This window comes from Ictalurus punctatus, chromosome 29 (genome assembly GCF_001660625.3).
Source record: "Ictalurus punctatus breed USDA103 chromosome 29, Coco_2.0, whole genome shotgun sequence".
Taxonomy (NCBI): domain Eukaryota; kingdom Metazoa; phylum Chordata; class Actinopteri; order Siluriformes; family Ictaluridae; genus Ictalurus; species Ictalurus punctatus.
In genome coordinates, this window is record NC_030444.2 from 16,184,224 (window position 1) to 16,202,686 (window position 18,463).

An 18,463-nucleotide genomic window follows, 5' to 3' on the forward strand; every position below is an offset into this window, starting at 1 on the left:
ATGGTCTGTACGATGGTCTGTAGATAAATGAATCCTAGCTCAATGCAGTCTGCATTTTCTTGGCCAAGTATAGAGTGTAATTTGTGAGTCAAAATAAATTTCTTATTATTGTAGCATTCATTAAACAAAACAAATTTAGTCTTAAAAAACAGATTTAGTCTTAAATCAAACTGCAGGAAATGCCATTTAAGGCTAATGTTGTTTTTCAGGTTGTCAGGGGAAATAACAAACAACCGAGCTGTGACTGACTTTTGACATCATGGGTTTGGCATAATTATGGTACATGTATTGTTACTCCCTCGGGATAAATAGCCCACTTACCTGCTCTGTGTTTTACACTCGGACACTGCGACTGCGCTGAGAACTCCACTGCTGCTACCTGTAGACACAGGTGATGTACAGTGTATCAGTCACTTATAGACAATTTATATATCTGTATGTATATACGTAATGTTCACTCAAGGATTATGCTTAAAAATATGATGGAATGTTTTTATAATATCAAATAAGATTTTATATATATATATATGTGTATATGTGTATATATATATATATAAATTTTATATGCAGGCATAATTATTATTCTTTTATAATATTCATATAAATACAAATTAATTATAAGTTTGTGATGGCAATTTAAATATAATTATACAACTAAATAAAACAATTAATTAATAAATTACTTAAAATTCAATATATTTTAAATATTCAGTATTTAAAGGAACTTATCTTTAAGCTTGTATGGCATGAAGTTATTCTAAACCGACTTATTTCACATATTATTATCTGACCCCAACTTCCTGACACGCCGGGGTAGGCGAAGAAAAGAATTTCACTGTGCTGTAATGTACACGTGATCAATAAAGACTCGTTATCATTATCATTATCCTTATCATTATTAAAATTCACTTTATTACTTTTTTATTTTTATATAAAGTAACGTGTTATTTGTTGAGTATAAAGATGTATACATATATCCTGCCACAGAAACACTGGGCTGGCACGGCTGATGTCCAAAAATGTCTTACTTTACTATAAATGTTATTTACTTTGCTTAACTTTTTCCATATCTGTTTTTTAAAAAAAAAACCTTTTCTATAAACATAGACGTATTTCTTGTTTTTATTTTTAGGTTATAAACACCACAATGGACTGGAGGGTTATTCTGGCTATCTTGTGTCTGATTGGTAAGTGTTGTCTTTTTCCTATTCTTTCCCTGAGTGTCTGAATTCCATCTCAGTTTCTCTCGTCACTGACGTCATCCTGCTCAAATATAACTCACTCAGTTAAAGCTGTATTAAAGCTGAGAATCGAGACACGGGCAGAAAACCAGAACACATGAAGTTCTGGTAAAGTTCAGGTGTACGGGACAAAGCCCGGTGATTGGGAGTTTGTGAACGGACCTGACACATTAAGCATCAATCAAACCTGCACTGGTTTATCTGTGACACAATAACCACAGACTTGTCAAACTTGTTGTACAATCTGCTCTTGTTTCTAAGATTTATCTTCATTAATCTGTGAATTCTGGGAGTAATAAAGTGTTCTATCTAATGATTTATACTGGTACTTTGTGTAGAGCGCTCAGTCTTTTGTCATAAAGGAGTTATAGATACATATCTATGCTTAATTCTGTAGCCAAACTACTGGTGTTGGTCAGTTCAGCGTGTCTGTGTAGACGGTAGTGAGAGAACACACTTGGCTTCATGTGTAAACAGAAAGGTAGTAGAAGCTCATCATGGTCTAACTGGATATATCTGCTGAGTGATCTTCTAAATGATCATATATTCAGAAACTTGTTCACAGACTCGCTATGATTCTATTTCCATATACACTTGTGTATTAAATGGTGGATTCCACACATGGTGAGAAGCTTATTGATATTCTTCTTCTTCTCCTTCTTCTTCTTCTTCTTCTTCTTCTTATTATTAATATAAATTTTCTGCACAGCTTTGTGATTTGATTTAATGAAAGGAATGGATCTGAAATGGTGAGATTATTTATATCTAGATTAATTGTTTTGTTGGTCTGTTGAATTGTACAACTCCTTGTATATAAAATCCTGCTTTAATCGGTTGTTTTATTTGACTTTATTTGAATATTATTAGCTCAGAAGTGTTGGATTGAAGCTCTGGTGGGATGTCAATTTCTGATGATCTACACTCAGGAAATGTTTAATTTGGTCAAACAGAGAAGAGTCGATGATATGTTACGCAGGAATATCTCTTTGTTCAAACATTAGAACCTCAATAAAAGTCATCTGTGGCTGTTTCTGCATTCAGTCTTCAGTGTCATAACCCAGGAAACATTTAGTGCTCGGGAATGAGGTGACATTAGAAACAGCAGGACTGAAGGGAGCGTTACTGTGTGAGGAATCCAGAAAATAGATCAATATTAAGCACTGAGTTCAAAAAATTTCTAAAAATATTAACCAGTGTGACTCTGCAGTTTCACTCAAAGTTGACAGTATAGATAAAACAGATCTGTGATTCAGCTGAGATTTATGAAGCACTTTGCCTTGTTTTCTGTTTAATCAGCATCAAACAGTTTCTAATTGTGATTTCAACTTTGTTATGGTCCACTATTCTATTCTAAACATCTTCAATGGCCACAACTTCAACCCCAAACACAGCCACAACCACCCCTACAACTGCCCAGACTTCACCCCCAAGCACAGACATACCCAGCAATACAACGGCCCAGACTTCACCCCCAAGCACAGACATACCCAGCAATACAACGGCCCAGGATTCACCCCCAAGCACAGACATACCCAGCTCTACAACGGCCCCAACTTCAACCGCAAACACAGTTAACACCAGCTCTACAACGGCCCCAACTTCAACCACAAACACAGCTAACACCAGCTCTACAACGTCCACAACTTCCACATCAAACACAGCTAACACCAGCTCTACAACGGCCATGACTTCCACATCAAACACAGCTAACACCAGCTCTACAACGTCCACAACTTCCACATCAAACACAGCTAACACCAGCTCTACAACGTCCACGACTTCAACCCCAAACACAGCTAACACCAGCTCTACAACGTCCACAACTTCAACCCCAAACACAGCTAACACCAGCTCTACAACGGCCATGACTTCAACCACAAACACAGCTAACACCAGCTCTACAACGGCCATGACTTCAACCCCAAACACAGCTAACACCAGCTCTACAACGGCCATGACTTCCACATCAAACACAGCTAACACCAGCTCTACAACGTCCACAACTTCAACCCCAAACACAGCTAACACCAGCTCTACAACGTCCACGACTTCAACCCCAAACACAGCTAACACCAGCTCTACAACGTCCACGACTTCAACCCCAAACACAGCTAACACCAGCTCTACAACGGCCATGACTTCAACCCCAAACACAGCTAACACCAGCTCTACAACGGCCCCAACTTCCACAGCACCAGCAGCTGCAACTTTCACCTTGACCTTCAGCATCAATGAAATCTTTGTTGCAGAACTGTCTAATCCGCTCTCTACACGGTTTATAGAAAAAGCTACAAATATCAGTAATCAGGTATGCTTTAGAGATAATGCCACCATTTACAATCTATTTAATTCTTCTAAACATGACGTTCTGCCATATTAACACTTATATTGGCGTATAAGACAACGTGAACAGCTCACCTGGTTCTAATCGTGTGTTTCTGTTAGTAGGATGCAGGGCATGTCTGATTTTTGTGATTCAGCCATGGGGCACAGTTTTGTATGAATTTGAGCATTTTCTTTTGTCTAAATGTAATTTGTTATTGATAACTTTATCTATGGCTAAATAACAAACCAGTTTATCAGTGGGTTTTATGTTTTTTTGAACACCTGATTCATTTTTCTTCTTCTTCTTTTCGTTCTTTTTTTTTTTTTAATTTTTTTTTTAGGTTGAACCATTGTACAAGAAAGCCTTTCAAAACTTCATCCGCATGCAAATTCTAGCATTTAGGTAAGAAAGAAGACATGGTTCTGAATATTATAAATAATTCCTTAGATTTTTTTTTTTATATAGTTCTTTTCTAGATACTCAAAGCACTTTGCATAATATGGGTGGTGGGGGAGGGGTGTGTGTGTGTGTGTGTGTGTTAATGGATCTCTTCAACCACCACAAGTGTGATGTGACGGCAGCCATAGTGCTCCAGAACGCACACCACTCACCAGCTATTAGTGGAGATGAGAGAGTGATGTAGAACAGTTCAGGGATGGAGATTATTAGGATGATAGATAAGGGATCTATATGGGGGAATTTGGCCAGGACACCGGGGTTACACCCCGACTCTTTTTGAGAAGCGATCACAGATAGTCAGGACTGTTTACTTTCTCATCTGAGAATTTTTTTTTCCTACAGTATAGTGTCCTCATCACTATACAGGGGCATTATGCCCCACACAGACCACGGGGTAAGCGCCCACTGCTGGCCTCACTAATACCACCTCCAGCAGTAACGTGGAGGTCTCCCATCCAGGTCCTGGCCAAGCTCAGCCCTGCTTAGCGTCAGTGGGAAACCAGGCGAGAGCAGGTGATGTGGCTCTGGCCACAGCAAATATTTCTTTGTTTCTTGTTTAATGAATGAATTTAACCTGTAGCTCTCTGTTTGTGTCTTTTCAGGAACGGTTCTATTGTGACAGATAGCAAGCTGTTATTCAGTTCTAGTGGCCCAAATGTTGATGTGACCCAAGTGACCAACACCCTTCGTGATGGACTTAACAACTTGACCTTTAGTGTTGATCCAAACTTCAGGGTCGTCCAGACTCTTGGTCAGTATACACTTGCACAGACTTCACTAGTTAATTAGTGTTTATTCATTAGAAATGAACGAAACTCAAATTTCTTGTTTTATTTTAGGGTTAAATATATATTTGTGTATATATTTGTGCATTAAAATTATGTATAATGTTTATATTTTGCAGGTAATTCCATGTCACCAGTGATTGCCAGCTCACTTTCCATGATATGGATGTCTCTTCTATCACTTCTACTTTCGGTGGCATTGCACTTCTAGCTCTACACCTGATCGGAAAACATCAATGATACCTTAATAATGCGGATTTCTATTTAACAATCCGACCTATAAGTTTGCTTTTTACTGATTAGTATTTCATTCATAAGATTAAAAGGGAATAGGGTGTTTTATTCTTATAAACAATAGGTCCTTTCATGAGAAATACAAATATTTTGAACGTCTGAAACTGGGGATTTAATGAGGGTGGTCACTTACCTGAACATTTCTCTACATCTAAACAATCGGAAGGATTGCTGTATTTTATTTATTAAATTTAGATCAACAGGAACATTCTTAGGAACAACAGCTGTGTAGCTAACAGGGTTAATAAAAATTTTGTCACTTATATGCACACTTGTGTATATCTTCTGTATATCAGTGTGCAATCAATGACTAAATAATTTATTAAATAAACATTGTGAATTTTAATTGTGTAATTTTAATTGTATTATTCCTTACAATACAATCATACTGTATATACGCTAATACCCTATATATTTACTCATACATATATATATATATATATACCCGGGGTAATATTCAGTAAGGTGACAGCCTCATGCTGATGAACTGTGTGACCTGCTTCAGTACTCAGGAGCTGTTTTGTGAGTTCACTAAGACTGAGTGCGTAATGAGTGAAGAGGTTAAGCTCGATAGCTCTGGACTCTAAATCCAGCTGTCACAGTTCAAATCTTAGTGGAACTTCCCCAAGTCTTTGGTCAAGGTTCCATACTATTGTTGCAAGTATGAAATGGTCTCAAAAGTAGCTCATGTAGGGTTTAGTATAGCAAATTCTAATTGCGGTGAATATGAAACCAGTCTGTAATTTTTGGTTCATAAAGTAAAGCTCTTGGCTAAAATAGCTATGTTGGGAACATTTTAGATAAACATGTTTGTAAAGATCTGAAGGAACCTGGTCCAATCCTGGTGTTTGACAATGAAGACCATGTTTCAAATACTTCTTAGTCCCTGACCTTTTTGATGTGAACTGTTTGTTAATGGAACTTGGATCATTGTTTTTCATCGTAAGTACAACCTTTATATAGTAAACTTTACAGTAACCATTTTTACGGTACTGAAGACCGAATATCAAAAGACCGAATATCTATCAGTCATGTCTTTCAGCATCTAAGAGCTTTCTCATTCACTATGTAACAGTGAAATTATTTTATTTAAATGTTATTTAACTTTAAAGGACAACAAAAAATAACTGTGGGAGGATTTTGGACAATACTAGTTTACTATGGAGAATTTAAATTTTTACAGAAGTATCTTGTTTTTACCCCGTCCTAATCTGTAATGCCAGTGGTGTATCTGCAGTGGTGCATGGTGGCTTAGTGGTTAGCATGTTTGACACCTCTGAGGTTTCTGAGGGCTTGAATCCTGCCTTCAGCCTCTGTGCGCAGAGCTTGCATGTACTCCATTTGCCTATTGCCCTGTTTTAGTAGTTACTGTACAGTCCTGTGGTGTTTGCACACATCTGCACATGCACTTTATGTAGAAATGTGTAGATCTTGTTTAGTTCTGTGTCGTCTCATGTAGTTAGTGTGTTGTTTATGTAGCATCATGGTCCTGGAGGAATGTTGTTTCATTTCACTGTGTACTGTTCAGCTGGAATATGGCTGAAATGACAATAAAGCCACTTGAACTTGATTAGGCTACACAGATACTCGTCCAGGCTCTTGTTATCTCAGAACTGGTTTACTGCAACGCACTACCCCCGGGCCTCCTAGCCAGCTCCATCAAACCCCTTCAAATGATTCATAATGCAGCAGCTCACCTTGTTTTCAACCAGCCCAAAATGAATTATGTCACACCCCTCTTCATCTCCCTCCGTTAACAACCAGTATAGTCTGGTATAGTGCCTACTCATTGAGGCATGAGGTCCCTTTCCAGAACTTTCAAACTGACTGTCCCTCAGTGGTAGAATGAGCTTGCAACATCAATTCAGAAAACAGAATCTGTCACTATCTTCAAAAATCTGCTGGAGACTCAACTCTTCTATGAACACTTAACTAGCCCCTAACGTCCCCACTCAAAAAAACGCATGCTGTACATGAACTTTTATAATTGCACTTATTCTCTGTGAGCATCACTGTAGGAATCATAAATATTCCACAGGTTCCACCGAGATTTGAACTCGGATTCACAGTCCAGAGTGCTAACCATTACACCATGGAACCAGACTGAGAGCAGAAGCGTTCAGTACGAGTCCCAAAGTGCGCACTCTAGTGTGCAGGCCCCTGCAGTGCAATACCCGAAGAAACTAAACCGGAAGTAACGTGCATGTAGTAAGTAGTAAGTAGTAAGTAGTAAGAAGTAACTGTGAATGACGTCACAGGTATAATAAATTATATAATATACCTGTAAATATACCTGTTAAAAATTTATCAGAAACCACATCATCAAAATGAAAGAACAAAGTAAACATACAAGCCCAAGAAGGTTAAAAAATGCATAATTATAGAATAAGTTGAAATATGTCAAATAAATTTACGAATTTTCGAATAAAGAGTAAAATGCTGTTTAACGCAGTTAACTTCAAGCTTATACAAATAATTTTTAAAAAAATAGAAAATCAAGAAAGATTTACAAATAATTATCGTTTTATATTTACATATAGATATAATCCAGACAGTGTAATATTGTGTAGTTATGTAAATTTATATACAAAAAAGATATACAAAAGCAAGCAAGGAAGGAAACAAACAAACATTCCCAAGCGTCATAGAGTGATAAAGTCTGTCTGATGAGGTTTAATCCCAAATGCTTGTTCACTCTCAGTGTAAGTGCACTACATAGGGCATGACCTAATGGCGGTGTTACCGCCTTCATAGTGCACTGTGGCGTGATTTGGGATTTGGCCCATGCTCTCCACAGCAGCTGACTCTGTCTCTCTCTCTCCACTTCCCTTCCCTTCCCTTCTTCCACACTGGGAGAGTTAGATAGGAGATAGGTGAGTCTGAGGGGTTTTATATAAATATATACAGGATTAAAGTGAGATTCATTGGTAATGTGATTGACTCTGTGCTTTAGATCCACTCCGGCTCTGGTTTATGCTGTTGTCATGGCGAGTGAAGGCTCATGCGCCTGTCACTTTAAAGCTTGCTAGGTCAGTTTAGCTTCTTTAGTAATTTTAGTGAATTTGAAGCGACACACAACTTACGGGAATTTTTATTTTATTTTACCCTAATGGTCGGTAACGAGAAGCCGTGTTTATATTTTGCTTTATATAGCTAAATTATTTCCCGGTATGATATTTTTGCTATTTGTTATGCTAGAGCTAATGCTAACGGCTGCTAGCAGGTTAGCCGAGTTTGTACACGTAGGCGAAACCCGCATCATGACGGCTAATGTTTAGCAACTAGCTGGTTCAGTATTTTAGTCAGAAAACACACGGATATCATTTTAGCTGAGGAATAAGATGTCAGTGTGATTGCCAGCTCCTGTACAGCCGTGACGTGTGTTTCAGTATAAAACATTAGCTGTGTAACTCGCTAAATCTCACGATATATTATTGAGCACAATATAATATGTGCTTTTCTTTTTTTCTTTACTTCTTTTTAAATTACTGTCGTTGATTCATTTCTGGAGCATGTACTGGAATCAGTCCAGGTTGAGTGAACCCGTTTATATGTTTTGGCCTCCTTAGGAAGCGGTAGGCCTCACTGAAGCCTCGGCCTGGCGTGATGTCGGAGCCGAAAGCGGCCGCTCCGGCGCCCGGAGACACCTACAAGGGCTGGCTGTTCAAGTGGACCAACTACATAAAGGGATACCAGCGGCGATGGTTCGTCCTGAGCAACGGCCTGCTGTCTTATTACAGGTAAAGACTTTCATCTGACTGGTGTAGAGAATTAAAGTGACGCTTGATGCACTAAATTAGTCTCTAAAGTGACACAGAAATCAGAAATTTTGCCTTAATACACTGTCTCCATCAGTAAGTCAGTAATATCTTATCTAACACTGGTTGTGGTGATGGTTGTGATGGGACTTTTCTCTGTGAATCTGACTTTGTGGCTTCAGAGGGAGTGTGTTTGGGTCATGTGATTGTTGTAAGGTGGTCTTTTCCTGTAAACAGTGTGAACTGGTTCATCTACTCCACTCCATGGAGAGAAATCAGGAAGTGTGTGTGAGTGAGAGATCTGACCTCCTCCCCGTTAATCACATCTCTGAAGGTCACATTAGGTGTCACGTGAAGACTGAAGCTGTATGTGTATGAAATGTGACTCGGATGGATGGAGCCACGTAAACGGTTAATGTCCCTCTTTATGACATTCTGCTAAAGTACTAGACCTATAAACTAAATATAGCCTGAAATTCTGAGTTGAAGCTAGCCAGAAATATATCTCCATTCTCAAAGACATTTCTACTGAACACCATGGGCTTGTATTTAAGACGAAATAAAGTTGAATTTTAAAATTGCATTTAAAAACTGCTTGCATTCAGTTTGTAATTATTAAAAAAAAATAAACAATGTAATAAAATTATGGAATATCTCAGAAAAACACGGTGGCATTATTGATTACAATTATATCTTCATACCACCAGAACATTTACACAGCTGATACACTTATTTAAGAAAAGTGTGTGTGTGTCTTTCTCTCTCAGGACCCAGGCGGAGATGGGCCACACGTGCCGTGGTACTATAAATCTGGCCACAGCCAACATCGCAGTGGAGGACTCCTGCAACTTTGTGATCTCTAACGGTGGTGCGCAGACGTATCACCTGAAGGCGAGCTCTGAGGTGGAGAGACAGCGCTGGATCACGGCCCTGGAGCTCGCTAAGGCCAAAGCTGTGCACATGCATGCTGAGTCGGGTAAGACACGCCCAGTCAGGTCAGTCACTCTGAGGCTGGTCAGTCATTCCCAGTCACTATTACAACCCTCTCAATCAATATGTGCACACACGGGCACTCACGGGCACACGCGCACACACCGCACACGCAAAAAGCTTTTCTTTCGATATGGTGAATTGAATGTGATGAAGTGAAAAGTGTTAGGGAACAGATGAAATGAGCAGACTTCCTCTTCTCTGTCTTTACTCAGATGATTCTGGGGACGAGTGTACCTCCTCTCCACCGATGGCAGCTCAGGGTGTCGGGACTCGTAACTCGGAAGTCCAGTCCACGCTGAGAACTCTGGGAAGCAAAGTGGAGGACCTCAGCACGTGCAACGACCTCATCGCCAAACACGGCTCCGCCCTCCAAAGGTTAGCTCCACCTCTGAGACCAGTTTTCTTATTTTGTGAATCTGTTCGGTAGGTACGAGTTGACATGGTTTCTCTCAGGTCCTTGTCCGAGCTGGAGAGCATTAAACTGGGCGGAGAGACGAGCGATAAAATCCGGCAGGTGACCGAGAGGGCCACGCTGTTCCGCATCACGTCTAATGCCATGATCAACGTAAGACGCTTTTCCACTTCCACTTCCTGTTTACGGGTTTTAAGATGTGGTGTGCATGATCATACCATACATTTCTTACCAAAAAAATAGGCTTCTGCAGACTTCTGATTTTGTGTGTGTGCGCACGCAGGCGTGTCGGGACTTCCTGGCCCTGGCTCAGGCGCACAGTAAGCGGTGGCAGAAAGCTCTACAGGCCGAGCGGGATCAGAGGGTTCGTCTGGAGGAGACGCTGGAGCAGCTGGCCAAGCAGCATAACCACCTGGAGAGAGCGTTCAGAGGAGCCACCGTGCTGCCCGCCTCGTCCAGTAACACCACGGCCGACAGCAAAGGCACACACACGCGCGCACACACACTCTCAGTATGATTCAGTATGAATTTGATGCCCCAAATGTCACAGTCAGATTTTTACATAATTTTTCTTTAATCAAGACTTTCTTTTGAATCTTTAGTCTGATAAAACGATGTTTTTGTTTATCACTCCAGGCTCGGCTGCAGCAAAGGGTGACGCCAGCGATGATGAGGAGAACGAGTTTTTCGATGCATGTGAGGAGTTTATCACGGTCCCAGCCGACCCCAAATACCACAGGTGTGTATTTACCCCTACTTCCTGTTTCTGTGTCACACTATGGACTAGACCTAAGTGTCTCTCTCTCCCTCCCTCTCCCCCTCTCTCTTTGTTTCTGTTCCTCTCAGGAGGTCGGGCAGTAACGTCAGTGGGATCAGCAGTGACATGGGGATGGACGATGGCACCACTTCGGTAAGAAATTTAGTTTTATCTGTGCCCTCGTTTGACCCTTGATTTATGAGGTCTGATGCTCCTTACAGCATTTTCATCTTTTATCTCATCATTTTAAAAAAATAATCTCCTCATTGGTCACTTACAGCTGGACGAGCAGTCTCTAGCGTCCAATCCGGAGTCTCCTCAGTCCCAGGAGGTGGAGCCAGTGAGGAAGAGGCGGACCCGAATCCCAGACAAACCCAACTACTCACTCAATCTTTGGAGCATCATGAAAAACTGCATCGGCAAAGAGCTCTCCAAAATCCCCATGCCTGTAAGGAAGCTCTCGTGCTGCGCTTCTCTGATTTTAACACAGATATGTTACGCTACTTTAACAATAAAGTAGATGATAAAGTTAGATAATTCAAGAGTACCTTGTATGCATTTCAAATACGCTTCATAAAGAAGGACATGTTAATTCATATTAATTCATGTTCCTCACCCTGAACTCAAGAGCATGACGTTTAAAAGGTCTCAGAATCTGATTCTAAAGATTTGACTGTGGGTTTGGGTTAAGTTTGAGGGCTGAATTCAAATTGTGGTCCCATTTAAACTGCAGGCTTTCTCAGTACCTCTGTATAAAACTCATTTGTGAGTTTAGAAAACTCCGCTGTAAATCAAGTCTGTGGTACTGGAATCCTCCTCGTTTGAAGAACGTGAGCTAACATGCTAGCTAAAGTATTAGACTCTTGGGAATGACTAGAGCATTAATTGCATATTCATGTACAGTCATGTGAAAAAATAAGTACACCCCATGGAAATTGTTGGCTTTTTGAAACAGTGTCTATCCATGAAGTTGATGTACTTGAACAAAACCACAAGAAAAATAAGCATTTTTAATCATTTATTCAACAGAAACAACAATAGATGTAATAGTTTTCTGTGGAAAAAGTAAGTACATCCTTGGCCTCAGAAGCTAGTATTGCCCCCTTTAGCTGAAATATCTTCTTATAGGTGTTTTGCCCAATTCAAACCCCCCACAACATTTCAACAGGATTCAAATCTGGGCTTTGACTAGGCCGTTCCATAACCCTCCATTTCTTCTTTTTGAGCCATCCCCTGGTGCATTTGCTTGGGTGTTTAGGATCATTATCCTGTTGAAAATTCCACTTTCAGTCCAACTTTCGGGCAGATGGCCTCACATTATCTTCACGCACTCTTTGATATGATGCAGAATTGATAGTTGAATCAATGAATGCAAGCTGTCCAGTCCCTGAGGCAGCGAAGCAACCCCAAACCATAACATTATCACTACCATGCTTCATAGTTGGTATGAGGTGCTTCTCCTGAAAAGCTGTTTTGGTCTGCACCAAACATGTCTGCTGTTACTGTGACCAAAGAACGCTATCTTTGATTGGTTTTTTATTTGCCTATATGCTCATTGGCAAACTGTAGTCTTGAAAAGGCTTTTTCCTGACACACCTCTCATGCAGGACAGATCTGTGCAATGTCTTTCTGATTGTAGAAGCATGCACTTTGAGACTAACAGCTACAACACTTACTAGCAGATCCTATGATGAATTTTTGGGGTGCTTGGAGGCTTCTTTTTGCATCAGACGGTCTGATGTTGATCTGAATTTGCTGGGATGGTCTGAAATCTGCACCATTTGTAGATGTTCCTTACAGTGGAATGATGTTTCAAATAATTTGGAGATCTTTTTAAATCCCTTGCCAGACTCAGGCATAGACAACTTTTTTTCTGAATGCCTTACAGAACTCTTTAGATCTTGGCATGATGACACCACACACCTCAATAACAAAGGGAACTCTGGACACTAGATATGAGAGGGGTATAAATAAGACCGGTTCCACCTGCTTTCCCTAAGCAGGTTCTAATCACTGGAACCCGATCTTCAACACCTGATTCTAATTTTATGGGTTTGAAGGTGTGATAAATGCAGGGGTGTACTTACTTTTTCACATGACTGTCTGTTTGCAGATGCTTGCATGTATAATATGTGTAGAGTAACGTGTGGTTTTCCTCGTACAGGTGAACTTTAACGAGCCGATCTCCATGCTGCAGCGTCTGTCCGAGGATCTGGAGTACTCTGAGCTGCTGGACCGAGCTGCTAAGTGTCAGAGCTCACTGGAGCAGCTGTGTTACGTAGCAGCCTTCACTGTGTCTTCTTACTCCACCACCGTACACCGCACAGGAAAACCCTTCAACCCTCTGCTGGGGGAAACGTACGAGCTCGACCGCCTGCAGGAGAGCGGATACAGGTCCCTCTGTGAACAGGTACTGAGAGGGCGTAGGAGAGAGAGAAGGGAGAGAGGAAGACGTGTGTGTGTGTGTGTGTGTGTGTGTGTATTATATATAAACTATATATAGTAATGTTCTGTGTGTTTGTGTGTGTATGTAGGTGAGTCATCATCCTCCTGCTGCAGCTCATCACGTCATCTCTGAGCGAGGCTGGACCCTGAGGCAGGAAATCACTGTGGCCAGCAAGTTCAGGGGCAAATACCTCTCCATCATGCCACTCGGTACAACACGCACACATAATAATAATAATAATAATAATAATAATCAGTGTCACAAGCAGCTTTACAGAAATCAGAATAAAGATTTATTCAATTTCACTTTCACAGTGTGTAAAGTGAGAGACAGACAGGGACCGAGCGTGTGAGAGAGAGACAGGGAGTGAGACATAAAGACAGAGACAGTTAAACAGAAGGAGATAGATAGGGACAGAAGGACAGACCAGTCTGAGATTGTGAGAGCTAGAGAGAAAGACGGATAAACAGAGACAGACAGATGCTTCCTTTATTAGTTGATAAGTAAACATGTGTATGATGATGATGATGATGATAATAATAATAATGTGTCTCCAGGCTCTATTCACTGTATATTTGAGAAGAGTAATAATCACTACACCTGGAAGAAGGTGAACACCACCGTGCACAACATCATCGTAGGAAAGCTGTGGATAGACCAGGTGAGATCACTGTCACCTGGACACACTGCAGTAAAACCTGTGTGAGAGAGTGTGAGACCACCACCAGGGGGCGGTGTGAAGCCTGGAATACTGTTTCAGTACTGTAGTGATGTGTGTGTGTGTGTGTGTGTGTGTGTGTGTGTGTGTGTGTGTGTGTGTCACTGTACCACAAACTCTTATTAAATTACTCGGACTACAAGCCTCATCAGCACAGGTGTAGACCGTCTTCAGTGTCTACAGTTACATGATGAATGGGATGTGTTTTATCTTGCTGGAGATGTGTGGATATTTGATTATAAACACCTGAGAGATGACTCGAGCTCGGGGCATAGAGAGACACGGTGTGGGGAATGTCCGCTGGATTTCTCCTCATGCTTTCTGAAATTCACTTGTACTCCAGAAAGAGATGTTGTTGGTGCCTGTGCAGGATTCTCCTCCAGTGTGATGAGGTGTGTATACGTATGACTCGCTAGGCTCATGGTTGCTCTCTCCTCTCTGTTCTGTCAGTCAGGAGAGATTGATGTGATAAACCACAGAACAGGAGATCGCTGCCACCTGAAGTTCGCTCCCTACAGCTACTTCTCCAGAGATGTGGCCAGAAAAGTGAGACTCCAAACACATCCTCAGCTTATTAATAAACAATAATAATTCAACTGTATAAAACATCTAGAGTGTCCACCTCACTTCATCTCTCTCTCTCTCTCTCTCTCTCTCTCTCTCTCTCTGTCCCCAGGTAACGGGTGTGGTGACTGATAAGGACGGTAAAGCTCATTACGTGCTCTCGGGAACGTGGGATGAGAAGATGGAGTTTTCCCGTGTGATGCAGAGCAGCCGAGGAGGAGAGAATGGGGCAGAGGGACGCCAGAAAACTGTCTACCAGACACTCAAAGCTCGAGAACTGTGGAGGAAAACTCCTCTGCCGTAAGTCCACCCCCCCCAATGTAATCTGATAGTCCTCCTGCCCAAACAGATGTAATGTTTTGTGTATTTGTGTTGTTCTCCGTAGAGATGGAGCAGAGAACATGTACTACTTCTCATCCCTGGCACTGACACTGAACGAGGCGGAGGAGGGCGTGGCCCCCACAGACAGCAGGCGACGCCCAGATCAGAGACTGATGGAACAGGGGCTGTGGGATGAAGCCAATGCTGAGAAACAGCGCCTGGAGGAGAAACAGCGCACTGTGCGACGGGAGAGAGAGAGGGAGGCGGCTCAACTCGCCATTACCGAAGACAGTGAGGGTGAGACTTATGTTTGAGACACCACTGGGATGGTGAGACATGTAGAGAGTAGGTGAGATGCACACTTGGGTGGGGGGGGGTTTGAAGGAGAGTGAGACATATGGGGGTTGAGACACAGTGAGAGTGAGAAACTCAATGAGAGTGAGACATGAGGACAAAATGTTGGGTTAAAAAAAAAAAAAAAAAAAAAATTATTTATTTTAGCATTGTCAGTGTATTAATATATCATAACTATCTTGATTTTTAGTTGTCATTTTTTTCTGTGTCTCTCTCTCTCTCTCTCTCTCTCTCTCTCTCTCTGTCTGTCTCCCTCAAGCTCTCATTGAGGACTCCATAACTGACTCGCCTCTAAAAAGCAAGTACTTCCTCCACCTTTTCTCTGTCCCATTACACACACCCACACACCACTCTTTCTTGTATTGTCATATCCCTCCTTACCTCTTACTGCTTTTCCATTGGACTGTGCGGTACGGCACAGTACTCTCTCATCATTCCTGTCGTATAACTGTACCTGTGAAAGTAGGTGGAGTTTATCTGAAGGATGTGGGGTGGAGACTAGTGATGGGTTAGTAAAGGGTTCATTAATGTTTAGTTTAATGGCAACGAGTGACCTAAAGAAAGTTGGGTGCCAATACTTTAACCTTAGTGAGAAGAGTGGATGTGAACCGCAGTGTGTGAGGCTAACACAGATAAATATCCCACCTTGGTGAAATTGGCAGAATCATACTTGTGCATTTCGGTCACCTCAGCACCATCTGGGCACCTCTTCTCTGCTGCCGGAGGCGTGGCCTGGGCCCGGGAGGCGTGGCCTCGACCAGGAGCACGTGGACATGCTGATGCTTGTACATTTCAGTGCAAAGTTTCTGGAAGAATGAAGAACAGCGCGTTAGAAACGGGGATGGTTCCTACCTCTTTCTAGTTCCTGGTTTTGTTTTGCTTAATTATAAAAATTTGTTCTGCTGCTTAAAATTTGGACGCACGGTTTCAGCCTGAAGTTTCTATTTGTTATACTCAGTTTGAGGATTTTATTTTAAATAAAGGGGAAAATGGAATTGAAAATGAGTTGTTTGTGTGAATGGATTATGAGGAGGATGGTTCGGTTGTACAGACGCACAGACACTTCCAGCTGCAGATCTTTTCACTCTGTCTACGAGGGACGTTAGACGAGTGATTAGTAAAAGCACAGTGTCAGGAATGTGTGTGTGTGTGTGTGTGTGTGTGTGTGTGTGTGTGTGTTTACTGCACACGACTGAGCTTTATTCCTCTTCAGGGTTGAGAGGTGTGTGGTTTTTATTCGAGGTCACATCTCATTGTTCTTTCTGTTTGTTTGTTTGTTTATTTATTTATTTATTTATTCATTCCTCTTTCTGCCTTGTTCCTTTGGTTAATAGTGACAGCTTCTCTTCTCTCTGTTTTTCATCCATTTCATCTTCACGGTTGCGTTGTTTTCTTCATTTCCTCTCGCAGCCTTTACTGATGATGCCTCCTCTGATCTCTCACTCTCAAGCAAGTATTTAGTTCTTTCATAACTCCACTGTTCAGCTCTTCTCATTTCTTCTCATTTACTTCTGCCTCATAAAATACAGATTTTCCTCATTTTCTGTTTTCGTTGCTGCATCTTTCTTAATCTGCCTTCTTCTTCTTCTTCCTGATTTCTCCATCCGTCATCACGGTCCTGTCTGCAGTCGACACTCTGCACAGCTCACACTCCACCCCATACTCATGCAAGTACCACTTTACACACACGCACGCACGCACACACGCACGCACACAAGCACTTAAAACTGTAACATGGTTATAAGAAACATCTCGCCCTCACAAGAACAATCACACACACAACAGTATTGATATTTAGCCCCGCCCACTTTCAAATGAAGTCATTTGACTGACACCGCAACCGGCCAATCGCAGACTTTCCCTCAGCTCGTCAGCAGAAACAAGAGTATCGTGCCTGAACAACTTGTAAAGATCATATCGTGTATCTCTAAGACTTGCTGTGTCAAAAGTTTGTGTACCCCTAGGAAACACAGCGGGCCAATCAGATTGCAGCGTTCAGGAAAAAACTAAATTATTTAATTGTGCTTCAGTTGAGAGTAAAATCATAAGAGTTTTACAACTCGCACACTGATGCGCGCACTCTCTCTCTCTCTCTCTCTCTCTCTCTCTCTCTCTCTCTCTCTCTCTCTCTCTCTCTCTCTCTCTCTCTCTCTCTCTCACTCTCTCTCACACACACACACACACACACACACACCCCCAAAAAGTTAAGCATCCCCCACTCGATGCTCTTGGTCTCTTTAGAGCTTCACTTCTGTCTTTTTCTGCTCCTTTCTCTTCTCATCTCTTCCTTATTGTTTGTTCTGGTTGTTTTTCAGCGGAGTTTATTTGTAGATAATGTTTAGTTTGGTTAGTAAATGTGGCAGTTTGTCAGGGTTTTTGTAGGATTTCAGACGATGCGAACCCATCATGGTTATCACAGAATTCCTCTTCCTTTTGTATTTAGTGTGTTTCTCTTGGCTGAAAGTGTGTTGGATCTTTTCCCCATTACACATATAAACAACTAAATGAGTGTAAAAGTTTATTTATCTGTACATTTTTGAATGATTTAATTTGAATTTAAATCTTATTTGGACATTATATTTAGTTTGTTGGTCTCATGTGGTCTGGGGACTGAAACCATGACTTGTGTATGCCCCCCCCATCTTTTTTTTATTTATTTTTTCTTTCTGTAGAGGGAATGCCAAAACGCTGACCTTGTTGCCTTTGTGTGTGTGGTGTTGTTTATTTTTAACCAGGCGCCCCGCAGGACAGCTACAAGGCCCTTTGGTTCGAGCAGCAGGAAGACCTGATGACTGGAGAGCCCACGCATATCTACAAGGGGGGGTACTGGGAGGCTAAAGAGCACGGTGACTGGCACGCCTGCCCCGATATCTTCTGAATTAGCACCTCTGAGTGGACTATTACAACTACAGCAACAACATAGAAAGGAAAAAAAATGCAGCAAATCAGCTTTCTTTCCCTGTGCTGGAAAACGGGAAGCTCAGTATGGGCTTCCACATCCATCGTTTCTCAGAAACACTATAACCCCCCCCACA

General features: G+C 41.5%; 2 protein-coding genes across 6 annotated transcripts in view; both read left to right on the forward strand.

The window, feature by feature from the left end:
* Positions 1-218: 218 nt before the first annotated feature.
* LOC124626569 (uncharacterized) lies at positions 219-5,451 on the forward strand. The gene is made up of 6 exons (XM_047152348.2): positions 219-391; positions 1,133-1,187; positions 2,633-3,549; positions 3,908-3,969; positions 4,629-4,777; positions 4,931-5,451. Exons 2-6 carry the CDS (start codon positions 1,148-1,150, stop codon positions 5,020-5,022), a joined length of 1,260 nt encoding a protein of 419 aa, XP_047008304.2. The 5' UTR covers positions 219-391; positions 1,133-1,147; the 3' UTR covers positions 5,023-5,451.
* Positions 5,452-7,840: 2,389 nt separating this feature from the next.
* The window catches only part of osbp (oxysterol binding protein), an 11,854-nt gene continuing 1,231 nt past the window's right edge, over positions 7,841-18,463 (forward strand). The window contains exons 1-20 of one of the 5 annotated variants that reach the window (XM_017461005.3): positions 7,916-7,978; positions 8,059-8,134; positions 8,675-8,845; positions 9,631-9,839; positions 10,069-10,231; positions 10,310-10,421; positions 10,552-10,750; positions 10,905-11,007; positions 11,115-11,178; positions 11,306-11,473; positions 13,190-13,435; positions 13,560-13,680; positions 14,029-14,132; positions 14,640-14,735; positions 14,866-15,053; positions 15,139-15,371; positions 15,688-15,726; positions 16,839-16,877; positions 17,057-17,095; positions 18,164-18,463. The exon at positions 18,164-18,463 is cut by the window's right edge and continues 1,231 nt beyond it. In XM_017461005.3, the coding sequence (XP_017316494.1) occupies positions 8,712-8,845; positions 9,631-9,839; positions 10,069-10,231; positions 10,310-10,421; positions 10,552-10,750; positions 10,905-11,007; positions 11,115-11,178; positions 11,306-11,473; positions 13,190-13,435; positions 13,560-13,680; positions 14,029-14,132; positions 14,640-14,735; positions 14,866-15,053; positions 15,139-15,371; positions 15,688-15,726; positions 16,839-16,877; positions 17,057-17,095; positions 18,164-18,306 (2,400 nt within the window). In that variant the 5' untranslated portion in view covers positions 7,916-7,978; positions 8,059-8,134; positions 8,675-8,711 and the 3' untranslated portion in view covers positions 18,307-18,463. Of the gene's footprint in view, positions 7,979-8,058; positions 8,135-8,674; positions 8,846-9,630; positions 9,840-10,068; positions 10,232-10,309; positions 10,422-10,551; positions 10,751-10,904; positions 11,008-11,114; positions 11,179-11,305; positions 11,474-13,189; positions 13,436-13,559; positions 13,681-14,028; positions 14,133-14,639; positions 14,736-14,865; positions 15,054-15,138; positions 15,372-15,687; positions 15,727-16,838; positions 16,878-17,056; positions 17,096-18,163 lie in introns of all 5 variants that reach the window. The other 4 variants (XM_017461006.3, XM_017461004.3, XM_017461007.3 and 1 more) reach the window with 4 other exon arrangements.